The following is a 17813-nucleotide window of genomic DNA, read 5'->3' as shown; positions in this document are numbered from 1 at the left end:
TTTGAGTATTAATCTACCAAATCATGTCTCCGGATGAGGGATGGAAGAGGTGGACAGTGGGAGGCGACTCACAGAGAATTGGCTGGGCGAGGCTGAAGAAGTTGTTGAACGTGCTATGAAAATGCAATTAAAAATTAGCATACCGAATGCTCAGTATATTGCATAATGCTCAGTGGAAATATGAGAGCGAAATGCCCTCTTTACCCTGAATACAATCACAAAGATGCCTACATTCTTCATGACATTTAGAAATATCATGCTGCAATTTTGGTCGGTCTATTCAAATGTGGACGATGCTGACATTTTATACCCTGTGAGGAAGATACCGACACTGCCTTGGAATTCATTTATTGCCCATTTCTGCTATTGACACTTTCCCTTAAGCTGCTATGTGACTTGAGCTGTCAGAGGGTCTTTTTTGGACCTTTGGCTTACATAGTTCTGCCTGGAAGGCTTGATCTCTTTCCCCCTTTCCTTGTCACAGCCCGCAATCAGCCTTAAGCCCTTTTGTGTTCTCCACTCTGAGCTAAGCCTGTTATCCTGTGCAACTCCTTTACACAAGATCACTACTCTATCCCCCTTCTCTGTCTTTCACCTCTTATACCTTCCCTCTCATTCCCTTTCTCTGTCTGTCTGTCTCTTTGTTTTACACACTCAGACCCAAAAGTAATAGTTCTGAAGTTTCTCAAGGATGGATTAGTACGACTACTTTATATTTATTTAGTCTTGTTCCTGGGCGTCACCTACACACCAGCACAGACTACACAAACTGACACACTGCCCCTCCCAACTCTCTTTTCTCTCCCTCTCCCCTTTCCTCAAACACATGTACTGCCTCTGCCATATTCCCAATCCATACTGCACACACCTGCAATGCGCTCACACACACACACACACACACACACACACACACACACACACACACACACACACACACACACACACACACACACACACACATACACTGCTCGCTGATGTTGTTTGGATTTATCATATTAGAAAAAAACACCCCCTCCCAGTGCAAGGTGTCAGTTCACTGGTGCATTGCAAACTCCTGTATGTCCTCCTAAACTGCAGCCTCTAGTCCCCCAGGATCTGCTCCTCACATTCATAACATCCCCGCTCCATGCCAGGTGGCTGTCTGCACAAGTCCTCTTCCACATAAATCAGACTGTCTTTGAGTTGATCAATAACAAGTCAATTAGCAGGCGCTGAGAGATGAGGGTCTCAGGGGGTCACTGCTTGTTTGTCAGGCAGACATCTGCAGCTCCGTCCCTGTCTGCCACGGAGCTAGGTGTGTCGTTTACCTTGGAAACATGTGGCTGGCTGGCTATCATAAATCTAAATATCAACTATAAATAAGCTTGGAACATCTTGCTACAATCCATCATTTGCTTGTTCTTGGATATGTAATGTATCAAGCATTGTGTACTTCAAATCTCCCAGCTGTGTCTGATGGATTTGAATAGGCCTGGAAAAGAACAGTTTTTTGTCACTATTTGCTCTTCAGCATTTCTTGTGAATATGTATGCTTGTCTCAACAAACAAACAAAACAAACACAAAAACCTTACTGTTGCTGTATAAGGTCACACTTGACCATATGCACCAAATATAAGCTGCAATGCCTGCCAGTATTCATCCTGCTCCCCTGTTAAGTTGACGAGAGTGGGAGAGACCCAACTGTTGTTTGGTGCCCACTGACTGTGTATCTAATGACTTGGCTGGCAAATCCAACGCAACAGCAACAGGCTCCTGTGGCGAATACACCAGATTAATCCCCTGGATAATTACAAACAAGAATGGTCTTGGGCAAATACTCCCCACACCTACTAAGACATTACATCAAATGATGCTGTCTAATTAAAAGTAATTCTGAATAGTGACAGAGACAGCATTTGGAGAAATGAATGAAATGTGCTGACACTGTAGAGTGAAGAACTGGAGATAAAAACCACAAGGGGCAAACAGTCACACAATACCTGCAACACAATGTAGTTACCTTGGAATAAAAAAGAACATATATTTACAGATATTTTCTGGCTTGTTTGACCCATACCTAAACAATTCAACACTGCATTATGTAATAACTCAACAAAATGTGATACATTTTCACGTAATAAAACCCACATTTCGTAATAATCTGCCACATTTTGTAATAAACAACATGAACTCAATATATAATACATTTCCCTGTGTTTTGCAATAAATTATTACATATTGTGGTTGTTATTACAATTACAGTTATTGTTCTTCTCTATGATGAAAACCTAATACTGCGTTGTGCATTATGTAATAACCAACCAAAATGGATATCTTCGTCTTTTACTGGATGTCTTCTCTCTTTTATTTTCATCAAGACACCATCAAAAAGTTTCAGTTTATTCAAAATGCAGTTCATAAAAAAGTGCAACTCCCACATTTTGTAATAGCCACCACAATATGTAATAATTTATTACCAAATGTGGGAGTTCCTCTCGGTTTTTATTACAAAATGTGAGCATTATTGCATAATGAAGTGAAAATGTATTACATTTTGTAGAGTTATTACATAATAAGGTGGTACATGCCACTACGCACCCCTGTCGGTTTTCTTATGTTGCTTTGCTTCTCACTTCTTAAAATGGTAATTGCCAGATGAACACTGAGACTCCAGCAGCTAATTGGTATTCAACCTAATATGACTCACTTGCATCGCTGCCTTTGTCATTTTGATTCACAGCAGTCACCACCTGAATTCCTGGAGCATTACTCACAAACACTGAAAGATGATGAAGTGGCAAGGGAAAAGTCTCACTGATACAGTAATTATCATGTCAGTAATAAGAAGGTTGTTTTGTCATTATTATTGTTAGAGTTACCATTATTTTCTATTTTTGTTTATTGATTTCTGCCTTTTTGATATGATGATTTAGTTTTATTCTGTCTAGCTCATATATCGCCCTATTCTTACCCTTACACATAAAAACTGCTGCCTCCACACACACATAACATATAATTAGTGCTCCTGTCAACAACTCATTTTATCTTTCTTTGATATCACATATATGAATGTAATAGTTCTGTCTTGATGCCTGTATCATCTGCAGACATCGTGTCTATTTAAGATGTTAACATAATGCCACCTTCTATGTTTTAATAGATCACACTAATGTAAGAAAACATGAATAAAAGACACAAACAGTAACACCCTCCACAAAATGTGTCCTCGTTAGAGACCTTTGGAACACCTGAACACGTCTGACAGTCACAAATGACCGAAAATAGTCAACAGCATTAACAAGTTGACTTGTAATCAACTCCTAAATTCATCCATGTATTTGTTATATCTGTGTTTAAAAGTTTGGTTTTAGGCAAATTCTAAATCTCTTAATATGTATAATATAATGTTAGGCAGACTTCTGTGGGACAGGAAAATGCATTAATTCCATGATCTCTTGTGTGTCTGCACTAGTAGCCCTTTCATAAGTTTAACAGTATCTGTCTTTCTGGCAGAGATGGGCCACCTGGATGAGGTGAGCCAGCAGATGGATATGAAAAAGGGGAGATAAAAGTGACACATAAGTGTTTCCAGCTGAGGATCAGTGTGGTGTGGTAGAAAGTTGCTTGTTTGGGGTATTCTGTTGGATTCTGTACACACATGTTTGCAACTGTGCTTTGGGGTTGACCTTGTTTTTTTTTTCAAATCAGCTGCCTGTATCAGGTGTCAGGAGTTGACTGTTGGGATCCCACCAAAGGAAGGGTATAAATACAAGACACAAGGAGACAGACAGGAGTAATCCCACTGTATGGAGCCACAACTCCTGCCAACAGATGCTCCAAGCTGTGACAGACTCAAACATATACAGTATATGTAGAGTGTAGGGCCTGGCTCCAGGGCTTCCCTTGTGCTCCCATGCGAAGAGGACCCCCAGGGGAGCTGACGCCAGCTGAGACTGAAAAACAAGGTAGGAGCCCAGCTGACACACATGCACACAGGCTCAGCTGTTTGTCTCAAAGGAGAGTTCAGCATGTCAAGAACACGGAGAGCAAGGAAATGAAAAAAACTGGCAGATTCAAGCCTCCCAGGGAGAAAGGAGCGTAGCGATAACACTGAAAGATGGATACTTGGAAGATGCTAGAGTGTGTGCACTATAGGTGTGCAATGGTAAGATTGCCTGATTGCTTTATTGTCTGAACTGGTAATGGAACCTAGATAGTCTGGGAGAAGATGAAATAAGGTCTATCAATGCAGCTGTATCATTGATCTTACCTGTGCCATACCATCAGAGCGGTTGGCTGTTGAAATACGACTCCTAAATTGAACAATGTTGTGTTTGGAATAATTCTTTATGATCTTTATTCAATATGATGTTTTCTGGTTTTCTTTCCCCTCTTGTTTGGTCAATATCTATGTATTATGAAATAAGTTTCCTGTGTCTCCGATTTTCCCCCTGCATTTAAAATGCCAGTTGGAGGCTCCCGGGGCTCCAATTCTCTCTCCAGCCAAGAAAATGACTAATATAAATGATTGACAGCCTTGCAGGGATAAGGTTGCCCATTTAGCAAACTCGCTGTGTCAAAGGAAAGAAGTCACAATGACTCCCCTGAGCGATGGGATTGGAGATGAGAGAAATGAAGATTTTGCTGCTGTATCGATCCCCCAATGCTTGTCTCATGCATTTTACACAAGATCTAAATGCCACTTATGGTATAATACAGCGTTCTAGGTCGGGGCTCACTACACTCTCCTCAGTGGGATTTCAGGATACTTGGTGTATAAATTCAACAGGAATCAAGTAAAGCTGTTAGATTGTGTCATGGGCTCAACGCTGAGAAGACACTAGGGATGTCTGAGCATTTGAACCTTCAAATCTTTTCTCTGTATCCATTAACTGGTCTCTCATGGACAGATGAAATTATTTTCATACTTTTGTGATACATCAAACTAAGCTCTCCTCTCCTCTCTCCTCTATTCTCCTCTCCTCTCCTCTCCTCTCCTCTCCTCTCCTCTCCTCTCCTCTCCTCTCCTCTCTTCTCCAGGGTGTAAGGTCTAAGTTGCATTATGGCAGAGGAGAGCCTGGAGACAGATAACCCCAGATCCTCCATGCCGGCTGAGCTCTATCATCCCCACTCTAAGTTCTCTCAGTGGAAGTTTAAACTGTTTAGGGTGAAGTCCATGGAGAAGGCACCACTGCCCAGTGAGACACAGCCTGAGAAAGGAGCCTTGTTAGGGATCTCACCTCCTGCAGCTCCTAATAGAGAGTTAGATAATGGTGCTAGTCCAGGGAGTGTTATGAAATTGTGCCTAGGGGGAAAAAGCAAGGAAAATGTGGGGAGCCCGAGCCGGAGGGTAGATGTGAAGCTACAGGAAATGGACACCCATATGAACCATCTCAGGTGATCAAATGTCACTATACTATATAAACTACATTATTATATGTATTTCTTTCTTAGATTTTGACAACATTGATTTTCATTTATAAAGGTGCTTCTGCCGTCTCTGTGGAATGGCCTTGAGAAAAGTCAAAGGACCAGTGCACGATGTTCACGGGGATCTGGATGAAGTAAGCAAAGGTGCCCTGCGTAAAATGGGTTGCAAGTTTGCACGCTGGGCAGAGGTCATCCTAAAAGTCTTTAAAGTGGATGTGACAGAGGACACCGAATCTGTCCACCCCCTTTCCTTCTGCCATCGCTGCTGGATGGCTGCCATACGAGGAGGGGGCGTCTGCAGCTTCTCCAAAACAAGAGTCCCTGAGTGGAGACCCCACTCTTCCCTCTGCCACCTTTGCTACCCCAGAAAACCTTCATTCCAGCGGACTGGGAGGAAGAGGAGGAAAGCTATTCCAAGAGCCCAGAGCCTGGCAAAAAGGATCAGATGGGACCATGGCGACAGCATTTCAGTTGGTGAGAGGAGGGTTCTGAGACCATTTGGAGACCGTCATCATGGTCCTGTGCTCAGGGCCTGGAGGAAACCCAGCACCCAGAGAGAGCAGTGGGTGAAGAACATCACCCACTGCCAGAAAGACCACCTGAGTGTCAAGCAGATTTCTGAGAAGCTCCCTGTAGATTTCCTCTTTTCTTTCACCTGCCTAGTGTGTGACCACCTGCTCTCTGATCCAGTCCAGTCCCCCTGTGGGCACCTATTCTGCCGCAGCTGTATTATAAAATATAACTACGTTCTGGGACCGCACTGCCCGGCCTGCAACTTGCGCTGTACCCCTGATAATCTCACCTCGCCTGCCAAAGCCTTCTTATCAGCCCTACAATCCCTGCCTCTGCTCTGCCCCAAAACTGGCTGTGGCAAGCAGGTAAGGCTAGATTTATTTAAAGCTCACAGTGCAGACCATGACCTGGATGAACAGGATGCAAACAAGCAGTCATCAGAACTTGACAGCTACCTGCTAACCAATAAAGGGGGAAGACCCCGTCAGCATTTGCTATCCCTAACACGTCGTGCCCAGAAGCATCGGCTGAGGGATCTGAAGAACCAGGTGAAGGTGTTTGCAGACAAAGAGGAAGGTGGCGACCTGAAGTCTGTGTGTCAGACTCTGTTCCTGCTTGCGCTGAGATCTGCGAATGAACACCGGCAGGCAGATGAACTAGAGGCCATGATGCAAGGTAAGACGCTATTATAAGGCTTTTGTTCAATCAATTTAATTCTGTTCAATTCAGTAGGCTTTAGCACGACTTTTGACATGAGCTGCCAAAGCTCAGCTACGATCTTGACACTGTTAAAGAATGTGATTAACAAAAACAATGTGAAGAGAAATAGTAACAAAATAAAATAGATGACGAAATAATACATATATATCTCAAGTACATAAGCCATCAAGTTTTAATCAAATCAAGTCATTATTAGTAACATTTCAGTGTGACAAGAGAAGAAAAAATTTAACTAACAAACAAATAGAGAGGGTGTAGTGTATAATATAATGTGTATTTATAAATGTGTGTCTATATATATATCTATGTCTATGAGTTTATGGCAGGATGTGACATATTTGGCAGCCAACACGGCACAGTCTTTCTTTTCCCTCAGAACGAGGGGTCATTTTTCCCTTTCTGTCAGACTTCAGAATTCAGGGCAATTTTTTTTTTTTGGGAAAGAATTCCTCCCCAATTTATATATATTGGACATTCTGTTAGAAAGTCTAATTCTGTCTCTACAGCCCCCTCATCACAGTGACAGCACAGCCTGTCTGCCTATGTCAGCCTCTCTCTATGGTCACTCTGTACATTCTTAATGTCTCTCTCAGGTTGTTATCAGTTACTGTGGTTAGTCTGCCACACTGTAGTGTATGTTTAGGGCCTAATATGTTTCCAGCTTATATCGTGACCGTGTAATATCATTCCAATAAGCAATGCATTTTTCTTTTTCTTTAGCTATAATTTGGTTAGATCTTCTGAGTGATAGTGTAACTGCTCTGTGGCTGGATGGTTTTGTGTGGTGTCAGAAGGTGAAAGGTCAGACAGCCTCAGGACCAATTGGCTGAGGGGACTCCTTTTTATGAGCAACTTTTGGTAGGCGAGGGCTTTATAATGGTAACAGGCAGGGAAACTTTTTTTCATATGGCTCCAGAAATTGCATATTCAGAAATAAAGGATATTGGCCTAATTTAGCCCTGCATGCAGAGTATGGGTTTTTAATTTGTACCCTGAGAATACTTTTGCACAATTCTGAATGCAGGGTTTGAATCACCATTAACCTCCATAGACAAGAAAGAGGGACACAAACAAATGAAAATTATGATAGTGTTTTCTCATTAATATTTCTGCCTACCTCTGTTGAATACAGTCGTCTCATAAATAACTGAATTGAAAAGTTCACTATTTAGGAGAGAGAAGAAAGTTTTCTTTTTGATTGAAAAGCATTTCATTATTGTCCATCTCTGTTAATTGAACCACCGCTGTTACACACTCAACCCCTTTCTGATTCTCTCCCACCCTCACTTTCATTCTGCTTGTCTGTCAGTCCCTCAGTCTCACACTCCCCTTAATGCACAATAACAACTCTTGTGAAGGGGCTGTTAGAATCAAAACAACATCAGCAGCTCTTGTATCTGCAAATTACACAGACAGCACCATCCTCTTCTCTGGGGAATAGAAGCCAGCTGGTGTCTGTTTTCATCTGCAGCCAATACATCACTTTTGCCAGCTTCACTGATTCACCCTCTGTCCCCTTATAACATTTGGAAATTAGGAAATATTGGATTTTGTAATCATGGGCTTGTGGGCTTTTGACAATGATACATTCACATTTGGGTGTTAAATTTGTGATTCTCTCTGTCTCATGTATAAATGACTTTAAATGCAGGATATCAAATGAGGAAATGTTCGATACTGCAGTTCTTTTCAAAGTACTAGAAATGGGCTTCCACAGTTTGGTGTTAAATAATTCTCTTCAAGCTTTTCTTCTCACTTTACTTTTTTTTTTTTTAATTTTGCCTCTTTCTGTCTCCCTAAATGTTCTTCACATTTTCTCTCTCTCTCTCTCTCTCTTTCTCTCTCTGCAGGCAGAGGCTTTGGGCTGCGTCCTGCTGTGTGCTTGGCCATTCGGGTGAACACTTTCCTGAGCTGCAGCCAATATCACAAGATGTACCGGACTGTCAAAGCCACCAGTGGCCGCCAGATTTTTCAGCCCCTGCACACCCTGAGAGCTGCAGAGAAGGAGCTTCTCCCTGGCTTTCACCAGTTTGAATGGCAGCCAGCTCTCAAGAATGTGTCTACATCTTGCAATGTTGGCATTATTAATGGGCTCTCTGGATGGGCTTCCTCAGTGGATGAGTCCCCAGCTGACACCATCACTCGGCGGTTTCGCTATGATGTGGCACTGGTGTCAGCATTAAAGGATCTGGAGGAGGACATCATGGAGGGGCTGAGAGAGAGTGGGATGGAAGACAGTGCTTGCACCTCAGGCTTCAGTGTCATGATCAAGGAATCTTGTGATGGCATGGGAGATGTCAGCGAGAAGCATGGTGGAGGACCAGTTGTTCCTGAAAAGGCTGTACGTTTCTCTTTCACTGTTATGTCTGTCTCTGTCCTGGCAGACGATGACGAGGAAGAGGTTACCATCTTCACGGAGCCAAAGCCAAACTCAGAACTGTCCTGTAAGCCCCTTTGCCTGATGTTTGTGGATGAGTCAGACCATGAGACACTCACATCCGTCCTGTGGCCTATAGTTGCAGAGCGTAATTCCATGAAAGAGAGCAGGCTTATCCTATCCATGGGTGGACTACCTCGCTCCTTCCGTTTCCACTTCAGAGGCACGGGATATGATGAAAAGATGGTGCGTGAGATGGAGGGCCTTGAGGCATCAGGGTCCACCCATATCTGCACTCTTTGTGACTCCAGTCGGGCAGAGGCATCTCAAAACATGGTTCTACACTCCATCACCCGCAATCATGAAGAGAACCTAGAACGTTATGAAATTTGGAGAACCAACCCCTTTTCTGAGTCTGTGGATGAGCTGCGAGACAGAGTCAAAGGGGTCTCAGCCAAGCCCTTCATGGAGACCCATCCCACCCTGGATGCATTACACTGTGACATAGGCAATGCCACTGAGTTCTACAAAATCTTCCAGGATGAGATCGGGGAGGTGTTCAAAAAGGTCAACCCCAGCCGGGAGGAACGGCGCAGCTGGAGGGCAGCCCTAGATAAACAACTGAGGAAGAAGATGAAGCTTAAACCAGTAATGAGGATGAATGGGAACTATGCCCGCAGGCTAATGACCCTGGAGGCTGCAGAGGTGGTGTGTGAGCTGGTGCCCTCAGAGGAGAGGAGGGAGGCCCTGAGGGAGCTTATAAGGCTCTACCTACAGATGAAACCTGTGTGGCGTGCCACCTGCCCAGCCAAGGAGTGCCCCGACCAGCTGCTCCGCTATAGCTTCAACTCCCAGCGCTTCGCTGACCTCCTCTCCTCTACTTTCAAATATAGGTACAATGGAAAGATAACCAATTACCTGCACAAGACCCTGGCCCATGTGCCTGAAATCATAGAGAGAGATGGATCCATAGGAGCATGGGCCAGCGAGGGGAACGAGTCGGCAAACAAACTGTTCAGGCGTTTCCGGAAGATGAATGCTCGTCAGTCAAAGGTCTTTGAGCTAGAGGACGTGTTGAAACATCACTGGCTCTACACCTCCAAGTACTTGCAGAAGTTTATGGAAGCTCACAAAGACTCTGCCAAAGCTCTGCAAGCTAGCATTGACCCAGTAGAGAGCCTGGAAGATGAGGACATGTCTCTGGAAGTTGTTGATTTTTGATTTGTCATTTCATGTGAAGTCTTCACATTTTATTGATTACAAGATAGGTGTATAATGTTTTAATTGCCTTTATCAGTAATATGGGCTTCTTTACAAATTCTTAATATGCTTTCTATACCCACAAATTTAGATTTATCCATGATTTTTCATTATTTTGTTGTGGTTAAAGTATATTTGCAAATAAAACAACATAAACAAGACCCTCTATTGTTGGATTTTACAAAATACTTTTTGATTGAATAACCAGTTTCTTGCACTTGAGTAATTTTGAAAATGTTATGGAAAATAATAAAATAATGGAAAATAATTCTCGCTTTTTACCGTTTTTTCTTGTTTACCTGTTCTTGTACTGTACTGCCTTGTTGTTTAAAGACTCTTCACATATACATTCACTTTACCCTGCTTTCATAGCTGTTAGTTCCTACAGTGTACAGGTGGGACAGCAGAGGAATATAAGAAACACAGGTTTCTTTTCTCTTACTCTAGCAGCTTACTCTTTTTTAAAATCTTTACCGTCTGTGAAATATGGAGCAGTTTATTGTATTGCAAGGATATGACACATTTATGAATTTATATAGAGAGGATATTTATGGAAACAGATGAAAGCGCTGTAAGTCATGGAGGGAAATTGTGTTAAAAAGACCACATTTGTGGCCACTGTATTAATATATCATTTGAGCTGGAGCAAAATGCAATCACAGAGACCCAAATGTTCTTTGTTTCATGAGTGCCCTCTGAAAAAGATTACTTTAGTGCTTTATCTTAGGATCCCTGAGGGGCAGAATAGATGCCAGGTCACTTTGAACCAATTTTTATCTCTTTTAGTTTTTGCACAGTGGAGAATAGATGATACTTATTCGAATCCTTCACATAAAATAAAGCATATACTGACCTTTTTGTTGATATCATAAAAATACAGTATGGTCCATTACGAAGCCTAATACCCCATGGACTCTCCAACAGGCAGGGATTTTTCTTAAGTTCTGTATATAACCTGGCACTTTTTCTCTGCTGATATTTCTCCATTGCCGTGGTTGACAGAGGAGAGGGATGAGCGGAAGCTAGAAAGACCTGATATAAACTGATTTGTTGACAAGTTTATTTGTTTGATTGATTGATTGATTATATTTTCTGTTTCTGCCCTTACAATTTTGAATTGTGACAGGCAATGTTGTTTTCTCATTCATTGAATGTTTGATTTTATTTTACTGTCATATGTTTAACCACATGATAGCTGTAAAATATTCACATTTCATTCCATAGTTGTCACAGCCCTACAATAATATCATGTTTTAGAGTGCATTATATTGCAGCAGCTTTTTTTGCCATTATGAATTCCCCTTTCCAAAATAATGGATGATGGATGATTCACTGAAATGTACTTGTTCAGTGTTCACTATGTATTTCCTCTTTTTTGTTTCCATATTACACTAAATATCAGGTAAACTGTTTACTGGGGTTACAGATTTGTTTTTAGATGCTATACAGTATTCAAATATTTCTGCTTTATTTTCACAGAAACAGCTAACTTGCTTACCTTTTGATGAGTTATGGTGGATGGCATTTGTACTAGTTTGTCCTTGTTTCCTCAAAAATAAATACAGTTAAAATTTGATTTGAGCTTCTGGTTTGTTTTTATTGAAAAGGTTATATTTGATTTTGCTTGTTAATATGCATTAATAGCACCAAATTCAGGTACATTTGGTCCTGGAAGACTGCACTCATAACTGCCTATTTTCACTGTGGTCCTGGAATACAAAATAACAATGAAATGTTACACAGCTAATGAAAATGCAAAGTAGAAATGTAGCAGAGAGATATGCTAAAGCTTCAAGATTTATTTATGTTATATTATTATTTATAATATATTAGGTATAATTCAATTATGATGTATTCATTTTAAAAACAATTTATGAACATTTGGCCCCGGAAGCTAATATTAGAAAGTCTTCATTTAATGCTTCACTTTCATTATGGTCCTGATGGAATAAAAAAACAACAACTTCAAATTGACATAGATAACTGATAAAAGTACAAACTAAAATCAGAAATAGAAAAAGATTTGTTGTCACATTTTGTTTGTTTGTGACAACACATTAGAAATAAACAGGAAGACATTTTTGTTAATTTGAGGCTGTTTATTGTTTATTGTCATCACAAATGTCAGATCATATCAGTATGCTTGGTATTTTTCATTCAATTTATTATACATTTAATTGTAGAAAGTACTGTAAAAAGATTGAAGCTCTATTGACCATGGAAGAAAATGTTAGGTAGGTTAGTAAAGTCACTTAATGGAATACGAAATTAGAAATGGACTGTTGTACAGTTAAGAACACAAACTAGAAACACTGTAGGCAGACTAAAAAGGTATGTTCTATAAATAATGTAAAATTGTATTGAAAATATAAGTCTTTTAGACATGAAATATCACAATATTACACAATATTCACATATTGTGTATTCATCATCATCATCATCATATATTTACTTAATATCAAACAAGACACCTCCTCATGACATTATTAAAAGTGACCATCTACACACGCCATAGCTAAAACAGGATTCAGTCAAAAAGCCTTCTGAAAAAGTTTTTTTTGGCAGGGGACATCTTGATTATCGGAGAAGTTTTCCTGTCCTTAACTTTCATGGGGGTACGCTTCAGAGGGATGATCTGTCGAGGTGGGGTCATCTCCTGGTAAGGCAAGCCTCCGTGGTCCAGGCAGAAGTACTTTTTGTTGCCCTGAGAGAGCCTTAGCAGCAGGGTCTCAGACAGCTCCATACACTGGGCATGGACCCAGTGCCCACCCTCCCCCCTGGAGCAGAAGATCATGGCTGGTCGGTGGAGCTCAGTGGAGTAGAATGGCTCCCACTTGTTGGGGTCCAACTGACAGCCCAGGCAGCATTTGATCCAGTAGCCTGTTCGTGATTCATCCTCTTCATCGTCCTCATTGTAAGTATCCCCTTCTCCATCACTGCTGTCCTCCAGCTCATGTGGCTCACGACCGAAGTAGAGCTCCTCAGAGTCTTCAAGAGGAGTGGAGTCATCGTAATCTGTTGACTCCTGGCTGCAGCCCTGGGTTCCTTCTTCCTCTTGGCCTTCTCCCTGCGTCTGGAAGCTCACCAGATAAAAGTAATGCATATCTTGTTGGCATGGCCTTCCCTCTGTGGGTACGCCAAGTAGGACGCTTCCCTCTCCAGCACTGCCGCCAAACCAAGTACGACTGTGGATGATATCTGGGATCCAATTTGGTGGTTCCAAGGGCTCAAAGTGGATTCCTTTCTCATCCAGAATCACAGTGCTGCACTCCATCCTCTTCTGAGAGTCTGATTGATACCCACCTAAGATGATATATCTGTGAGAAGGACCTGTACGGGTGATTATAGCACTAGAGATGGATATGCCAGTGTCCAGAGTCTCACAAGAAAGCAAGGGGCTGCCCTGCAGAAGCTCAATGCGCAGGCAAAAGAGTCGAGGGGGGCGGGAGTCAGAGGTGAGCGAGTGACCCCCAAGGAAGTAGACGCAGTTTTCTCTGGCAAAGGCCAAATGGAAAGACTGTCCATCGCTGAGTTCAGGTATAGTGTGAGCAGAGGAGCAACCAAACTCCAAGTCAAACAGGAACACCTGAGGAGGACAGTCGACGACACTGTTCCAGGTCTCTGTGGTCCGCTCTCCTGCAGGCATGTAGGATCTACCCCCAAACAATACACAAGCTGTCTTCCCTCGGCTTTGGACCATGCTCATTGTGTGGCCGTATCTGGCGCCCGGCAGTTCTCCCACCAGTTCTTTCTCTTTGCAGCACAAAGTCAGTTTACGATTGCAGCCACGGCTATCCATGGTCAGCAGATACAGACTCGATGAGATCTCATTATTTGGGGTGCGGCCCCCGTGGATGAGATAACTCTCTGGAAGCCCATCATAGGGGTCGAGGCGGCACACAGCTGGACAGCGTAATGGAGGAAGATAACATGAGTCATTGGAGAAGGAGATGGCCCTCAATTTCATCTCACCAGATTTAACCCGAACCCCAAATACCCCTGTTGGACATGAGCGCTTGGGCCATCCTTTCTGGCCAAACAAAAGAACTTCACCATCCAGCTGTAGCAGAGAGCAGCCGGGCTGTAGGAGGCCTGCACAGTTCACTGGAGTTAATGGTTGCAGGGTCATTTTCCAGCAGGTGCCTGCGTCAAAACAGCACACAAACACAATATGTCAGTCAGCTGTTGATTGTTTTCATTCAGGGTTTAAAATTTTTACTTCCTGTTTATTACAGTAACACCTGGAGGACCATAATCCACGTAATCATAATATGCACCATAAACCCCCAAAACATTTAAATAAGGGCAGTCTCCATTATTAAAGATAATGGACTAAAAGGACTATAATGGCTACTGATACTTTGACATAAATCACATACATATATGTTATAATGAAGGAGTTATAGTGCTAATAACAAGGGAATGACATGAAATGACAAACCTTAATACAATTTTACTATTACTAATACAACAACCACAACAACTACCACTACTACTGCTGCTACTTATTATCATTATGTTCATATAAAATAAATTGTCTTTATAATGAAAATTGTAGAATCTAAACTTTTCTCAGACTCATTTTGCCAAGATGTTACATTTTGGTGATGCATTGGACAAAAAACATGCGACATTACTGACATACCTACCAACACTAACACTGCTATAACTTACTACCACTGTTACTATATACTTTGTGCTGTATGGCTGCTGCTGATTATGTTTGGCAACACAATATAACTCTGCATTTTGATTCCTTAAGTCAACCATTAGCAACAACATATAATTACATACACAAATAAGCAAGAAAAAAATTACCTCTTCATAGTGCCACTTTATTTTCAACCACAAACAAAACCTTTGTATCTTTGAATCAGAACCTCAGTGTACTAAAGCAGCATGAGACACAAACACGTCTGCTTGACTCACACACTTTCTGGGAATGCTTACATGATGACAGCACTGCAAGCTTTTCCTGGAAAATGGGTTACATTTTCTGGTAAAACAGTGTCAGTTTCATTATGAAGTGTTTTGACACTGGCACAGCATGGACTTTTGCATTAGGTACTAGTATTGTGGATTTTACCTTTGAATCCGAACATATTTACTGAAGTAATTTTCCAATTTAATTAATGATATATCTGTTTTTGGTTTTATTCTGAGCTAGACTGGGACATTAGTTGTGCCATTATTATATCAAGTGAATGTTATACAATTCAGTTATATCATTTAATATAATATAACGTAATTTCATTAGCTTTAATAGCAATATTTATCCTGCTGTGGACAGTATGAGTCACTTCAATGTTTGACTATGTTTTACAGTGAGGAAGATGGTAACACATAGACTCTACAAGTTAGTTAACGGTAGTACAATGTTGGTTTAAAAAACCCTGGAACTGTTAATGCTTCCTTTGACATTTACATAATTACTTAATTACATAATTTTTTGTTTGCTTACCTCACGGCCAGGGTCAGGATGCAGTGCTTGAGCTCACTTTAGTGTGAGTCTTACAATCACTGAGATCAACCTAAATCACTCTTTATGTAGCTGAACTCTGACAAAGGCAGACGGTGACAGAGTTCGTGAAGCTTCGTTGACTCACAAACACTTCCATATCTTGAGGTTAACAGTCTGTGACTGCTGCTCACTGGCAGGTGTGCTGCCTGAATGCATTTAGTGAGTCACTTCAATGATATCACTGGATATCAGTTATACCAAGAAAGATACAAAAGGGTATTGTGAGACTATAGTCTGTTGAACAATCCTAATTTGTTCAAGAGAATGAGACACACTGATTTGCTTTAACACATTGCTCTCTTTTAAGAAATTAAATTTTTACATTCATATTGTAAATTGTGTAATACACATCCAAAACTGGCTTTTTAAAGTAATACAGTAAAAATAAATAATATACTAAATAGTAATAAACTGATGTTCATGACAGTCTAGATAACAACCATGGTGGGAAACATGATTTACATTGTGGAGGAAATGCATGATGAAAAAATTTCTTAAATTTGTCCAACTTTTATTTCCATCCAACAGGACACACCTCTGATGGGATTTTTTTTTGTTGGCAGGTTAGAGAATACAGAATAGAAATACATAGAAAGCAACAGTGTTTTTGCTGTCTATGCTATTAAGTCCTTCAGACCAACTTAATTGTTAGCTAATTGTTTTTTTTGTGGAAATACATTTACCAACTTTATGAGACAAACTAAAATAGCTATGTTTGGAACAATCCCCCTATTCAACCATCTGAATTATTGTATTAACCAATGTAGATGCAAACAGCCATTTAATTTAATTTAGTTAAACTTTTTATTAATATGCTTTAAACATCTGAAATTCCTTAAAAATTATAATTATGAATTATAAAATAATTTTGTTCTAGCTTATTCACCAAGGCTTGGACTCCTATTTCATACAATTTTACCAAAACTGATTACGCGACCTACAGTAATCAAAGCTTTTCTTTAATTATGATAGTATTCTGATCTGCCATTCAGATCCAGAAAAACAAGTCAAGGGCAACCACTTCTAATGTGAAAACAGAAATATTTATTCAAGCACTGCTCTATGAGAAAGAGTATGTCCTATCAAACATAGTATGTATTTTCTAGAGGTTTACTGTACATTCATTCACATTTTCAGCTTTACTACTGTAGCATTAACTAAAAACTTTTGTGTCTGTTGCATCTCCCATTCCCTTACTTTTCTTGTGCTTTTCCTTCTCATTTTCCCTCATGCTTTACTTATTTTTGGCATCAAAAATGATCTGATCCTTTACACACTGTTAGTTTGCTTTTAAACCTAGCTGAAAAAGCCCTGTACATATTTTAACTAATATGGCTATTAATTGCAGCCTGCCTTCTCCATAAATACTCTCCTTCAGTGCTGAATGACATGCTGTACCGGGAGTGTGAGTCATTAATTCATACAGTACACTTAAACTAATGCATTATCACACTATGATGCTGTTTCATGAGGGGAAGGTAAAAGAACGGAGAAACAATGTACTCATCATTCTAAAACAATAATGAGTACATTCTAGCAGCAGGTACAGTCTGAATTTCCTCTGTATATGTCTCTGTTTTATAGATTTGACCTACTGTGGGTAAAAGCATCCCCTATATGAGTGACACACATGCCTAAACACCTAGAGAAAAACTGAGCTGGAAGCAGATGTCTACCAATTCATTAGCATAATGTTTTTGTGCACTGAGCGACTGAGAGAAAACTTGAGGAGTGTGCAAAACAAAGGCAGAAACCACAAGTGCCTGGAAGACCGTTACAGCTTGAAAACACAAAACAGCAGAGCACCTGTGTCTCTAAACCGATGCTTACAGGGCTGAGTGGAAGAGAAAAGACTCTCTTGTTACTAGAGAGGATATAACGCATGAATTCAGATGTCAGTGGGATATGCAGAATGGCTTTTCTTTCCTCTTTATTTTTTAAAAAAGTGTTCCATCCGTGTGAATTCAGCCTTGGAAAAATAAACCATTCTAGTCACCGCAAGGTATCCACAC

At 40.8% G+C, this 17813-nt stretch overlaps 2 protein-coding genes across 3 annotated transcripts; one reads left to right on the top strand and one right to left on the bottom strand.

Annotated features, from left to right (window-relative positions):
* Positions 1-3776: 3776 nt before the first annotated feature.
* rag1 (recombination activating 1) lies at positions 3777-11856 on the top strand. 2 transcript variants are annotated; one of them, XM_051383546.1, is made up of 4 exons: positions 3777-3945; positions 5021-5377; positions 5466-6598; positions 8494-11856. In XM_051383546.1, the coding sequence occupies exons 2-4, from the start codon at positions 5043-5045 to the stop codon at positions 10239-10241; spliced, it is 3216 nt and encodes a 1071-aa protein (XP_051239506.1). In that variant the 5' UTR covers positions 3777-3945; positions 5021-5042; the 3' UTR covers positions 10242-11856. The 2 variants fall into 2 exon arrangements, with proteins under 2 accessions (XP_051239506.1, XP_051239505.1); XM_051383545.1 differs by lacking the exon at positions 3777-3945 and adding an exon at positions 3968-4145.
* A 502-nt stretch (positions 11857-12358) lies between these two features.
* rag2 (recombination activating gene 2) lies at positions 12359-15951 on the bottom strand. The gene is made up of 2 exons (XM_051383581.1): positions 15742-15951; positions 12359-14423 (listed from the first exon to the last, which is right to left on the bottom strand). The coding sequence occupies exon 2, from the start codon at positions 14407-14409 to the stop codon at positions 12808-12810; it is 1602 nt and encodes a 533-aa protein (XP_051239541.1). The 5' UTR covers positions 14410-14423; positions 15742-15951; the 3' UTR covers positions 12359-12807.
* Between the last annotated feature and the right edge of the window lie 1862 nt (positions 15952-17813).

The sequence above is a fragment of the Dicentrarchus labrax genome, unplaced genomic scaffold (assembly GCF_905237075.1).
Source record: "Dicentrarchus labrax unplaced genomic scaffold, dlabrax2021, whole genome shotgun sequence".
NCBI lineage: Eukaryota > Metazoa > Chordata > Actinopteri > Moronidae > Dicentrarchus > Dicentrarchus labrax.
The sequence above is the reverse complement of the archived record's forward strand: the minus strand, read 5'-3'. Positions and strand labels throughout refer to the sequence as shown.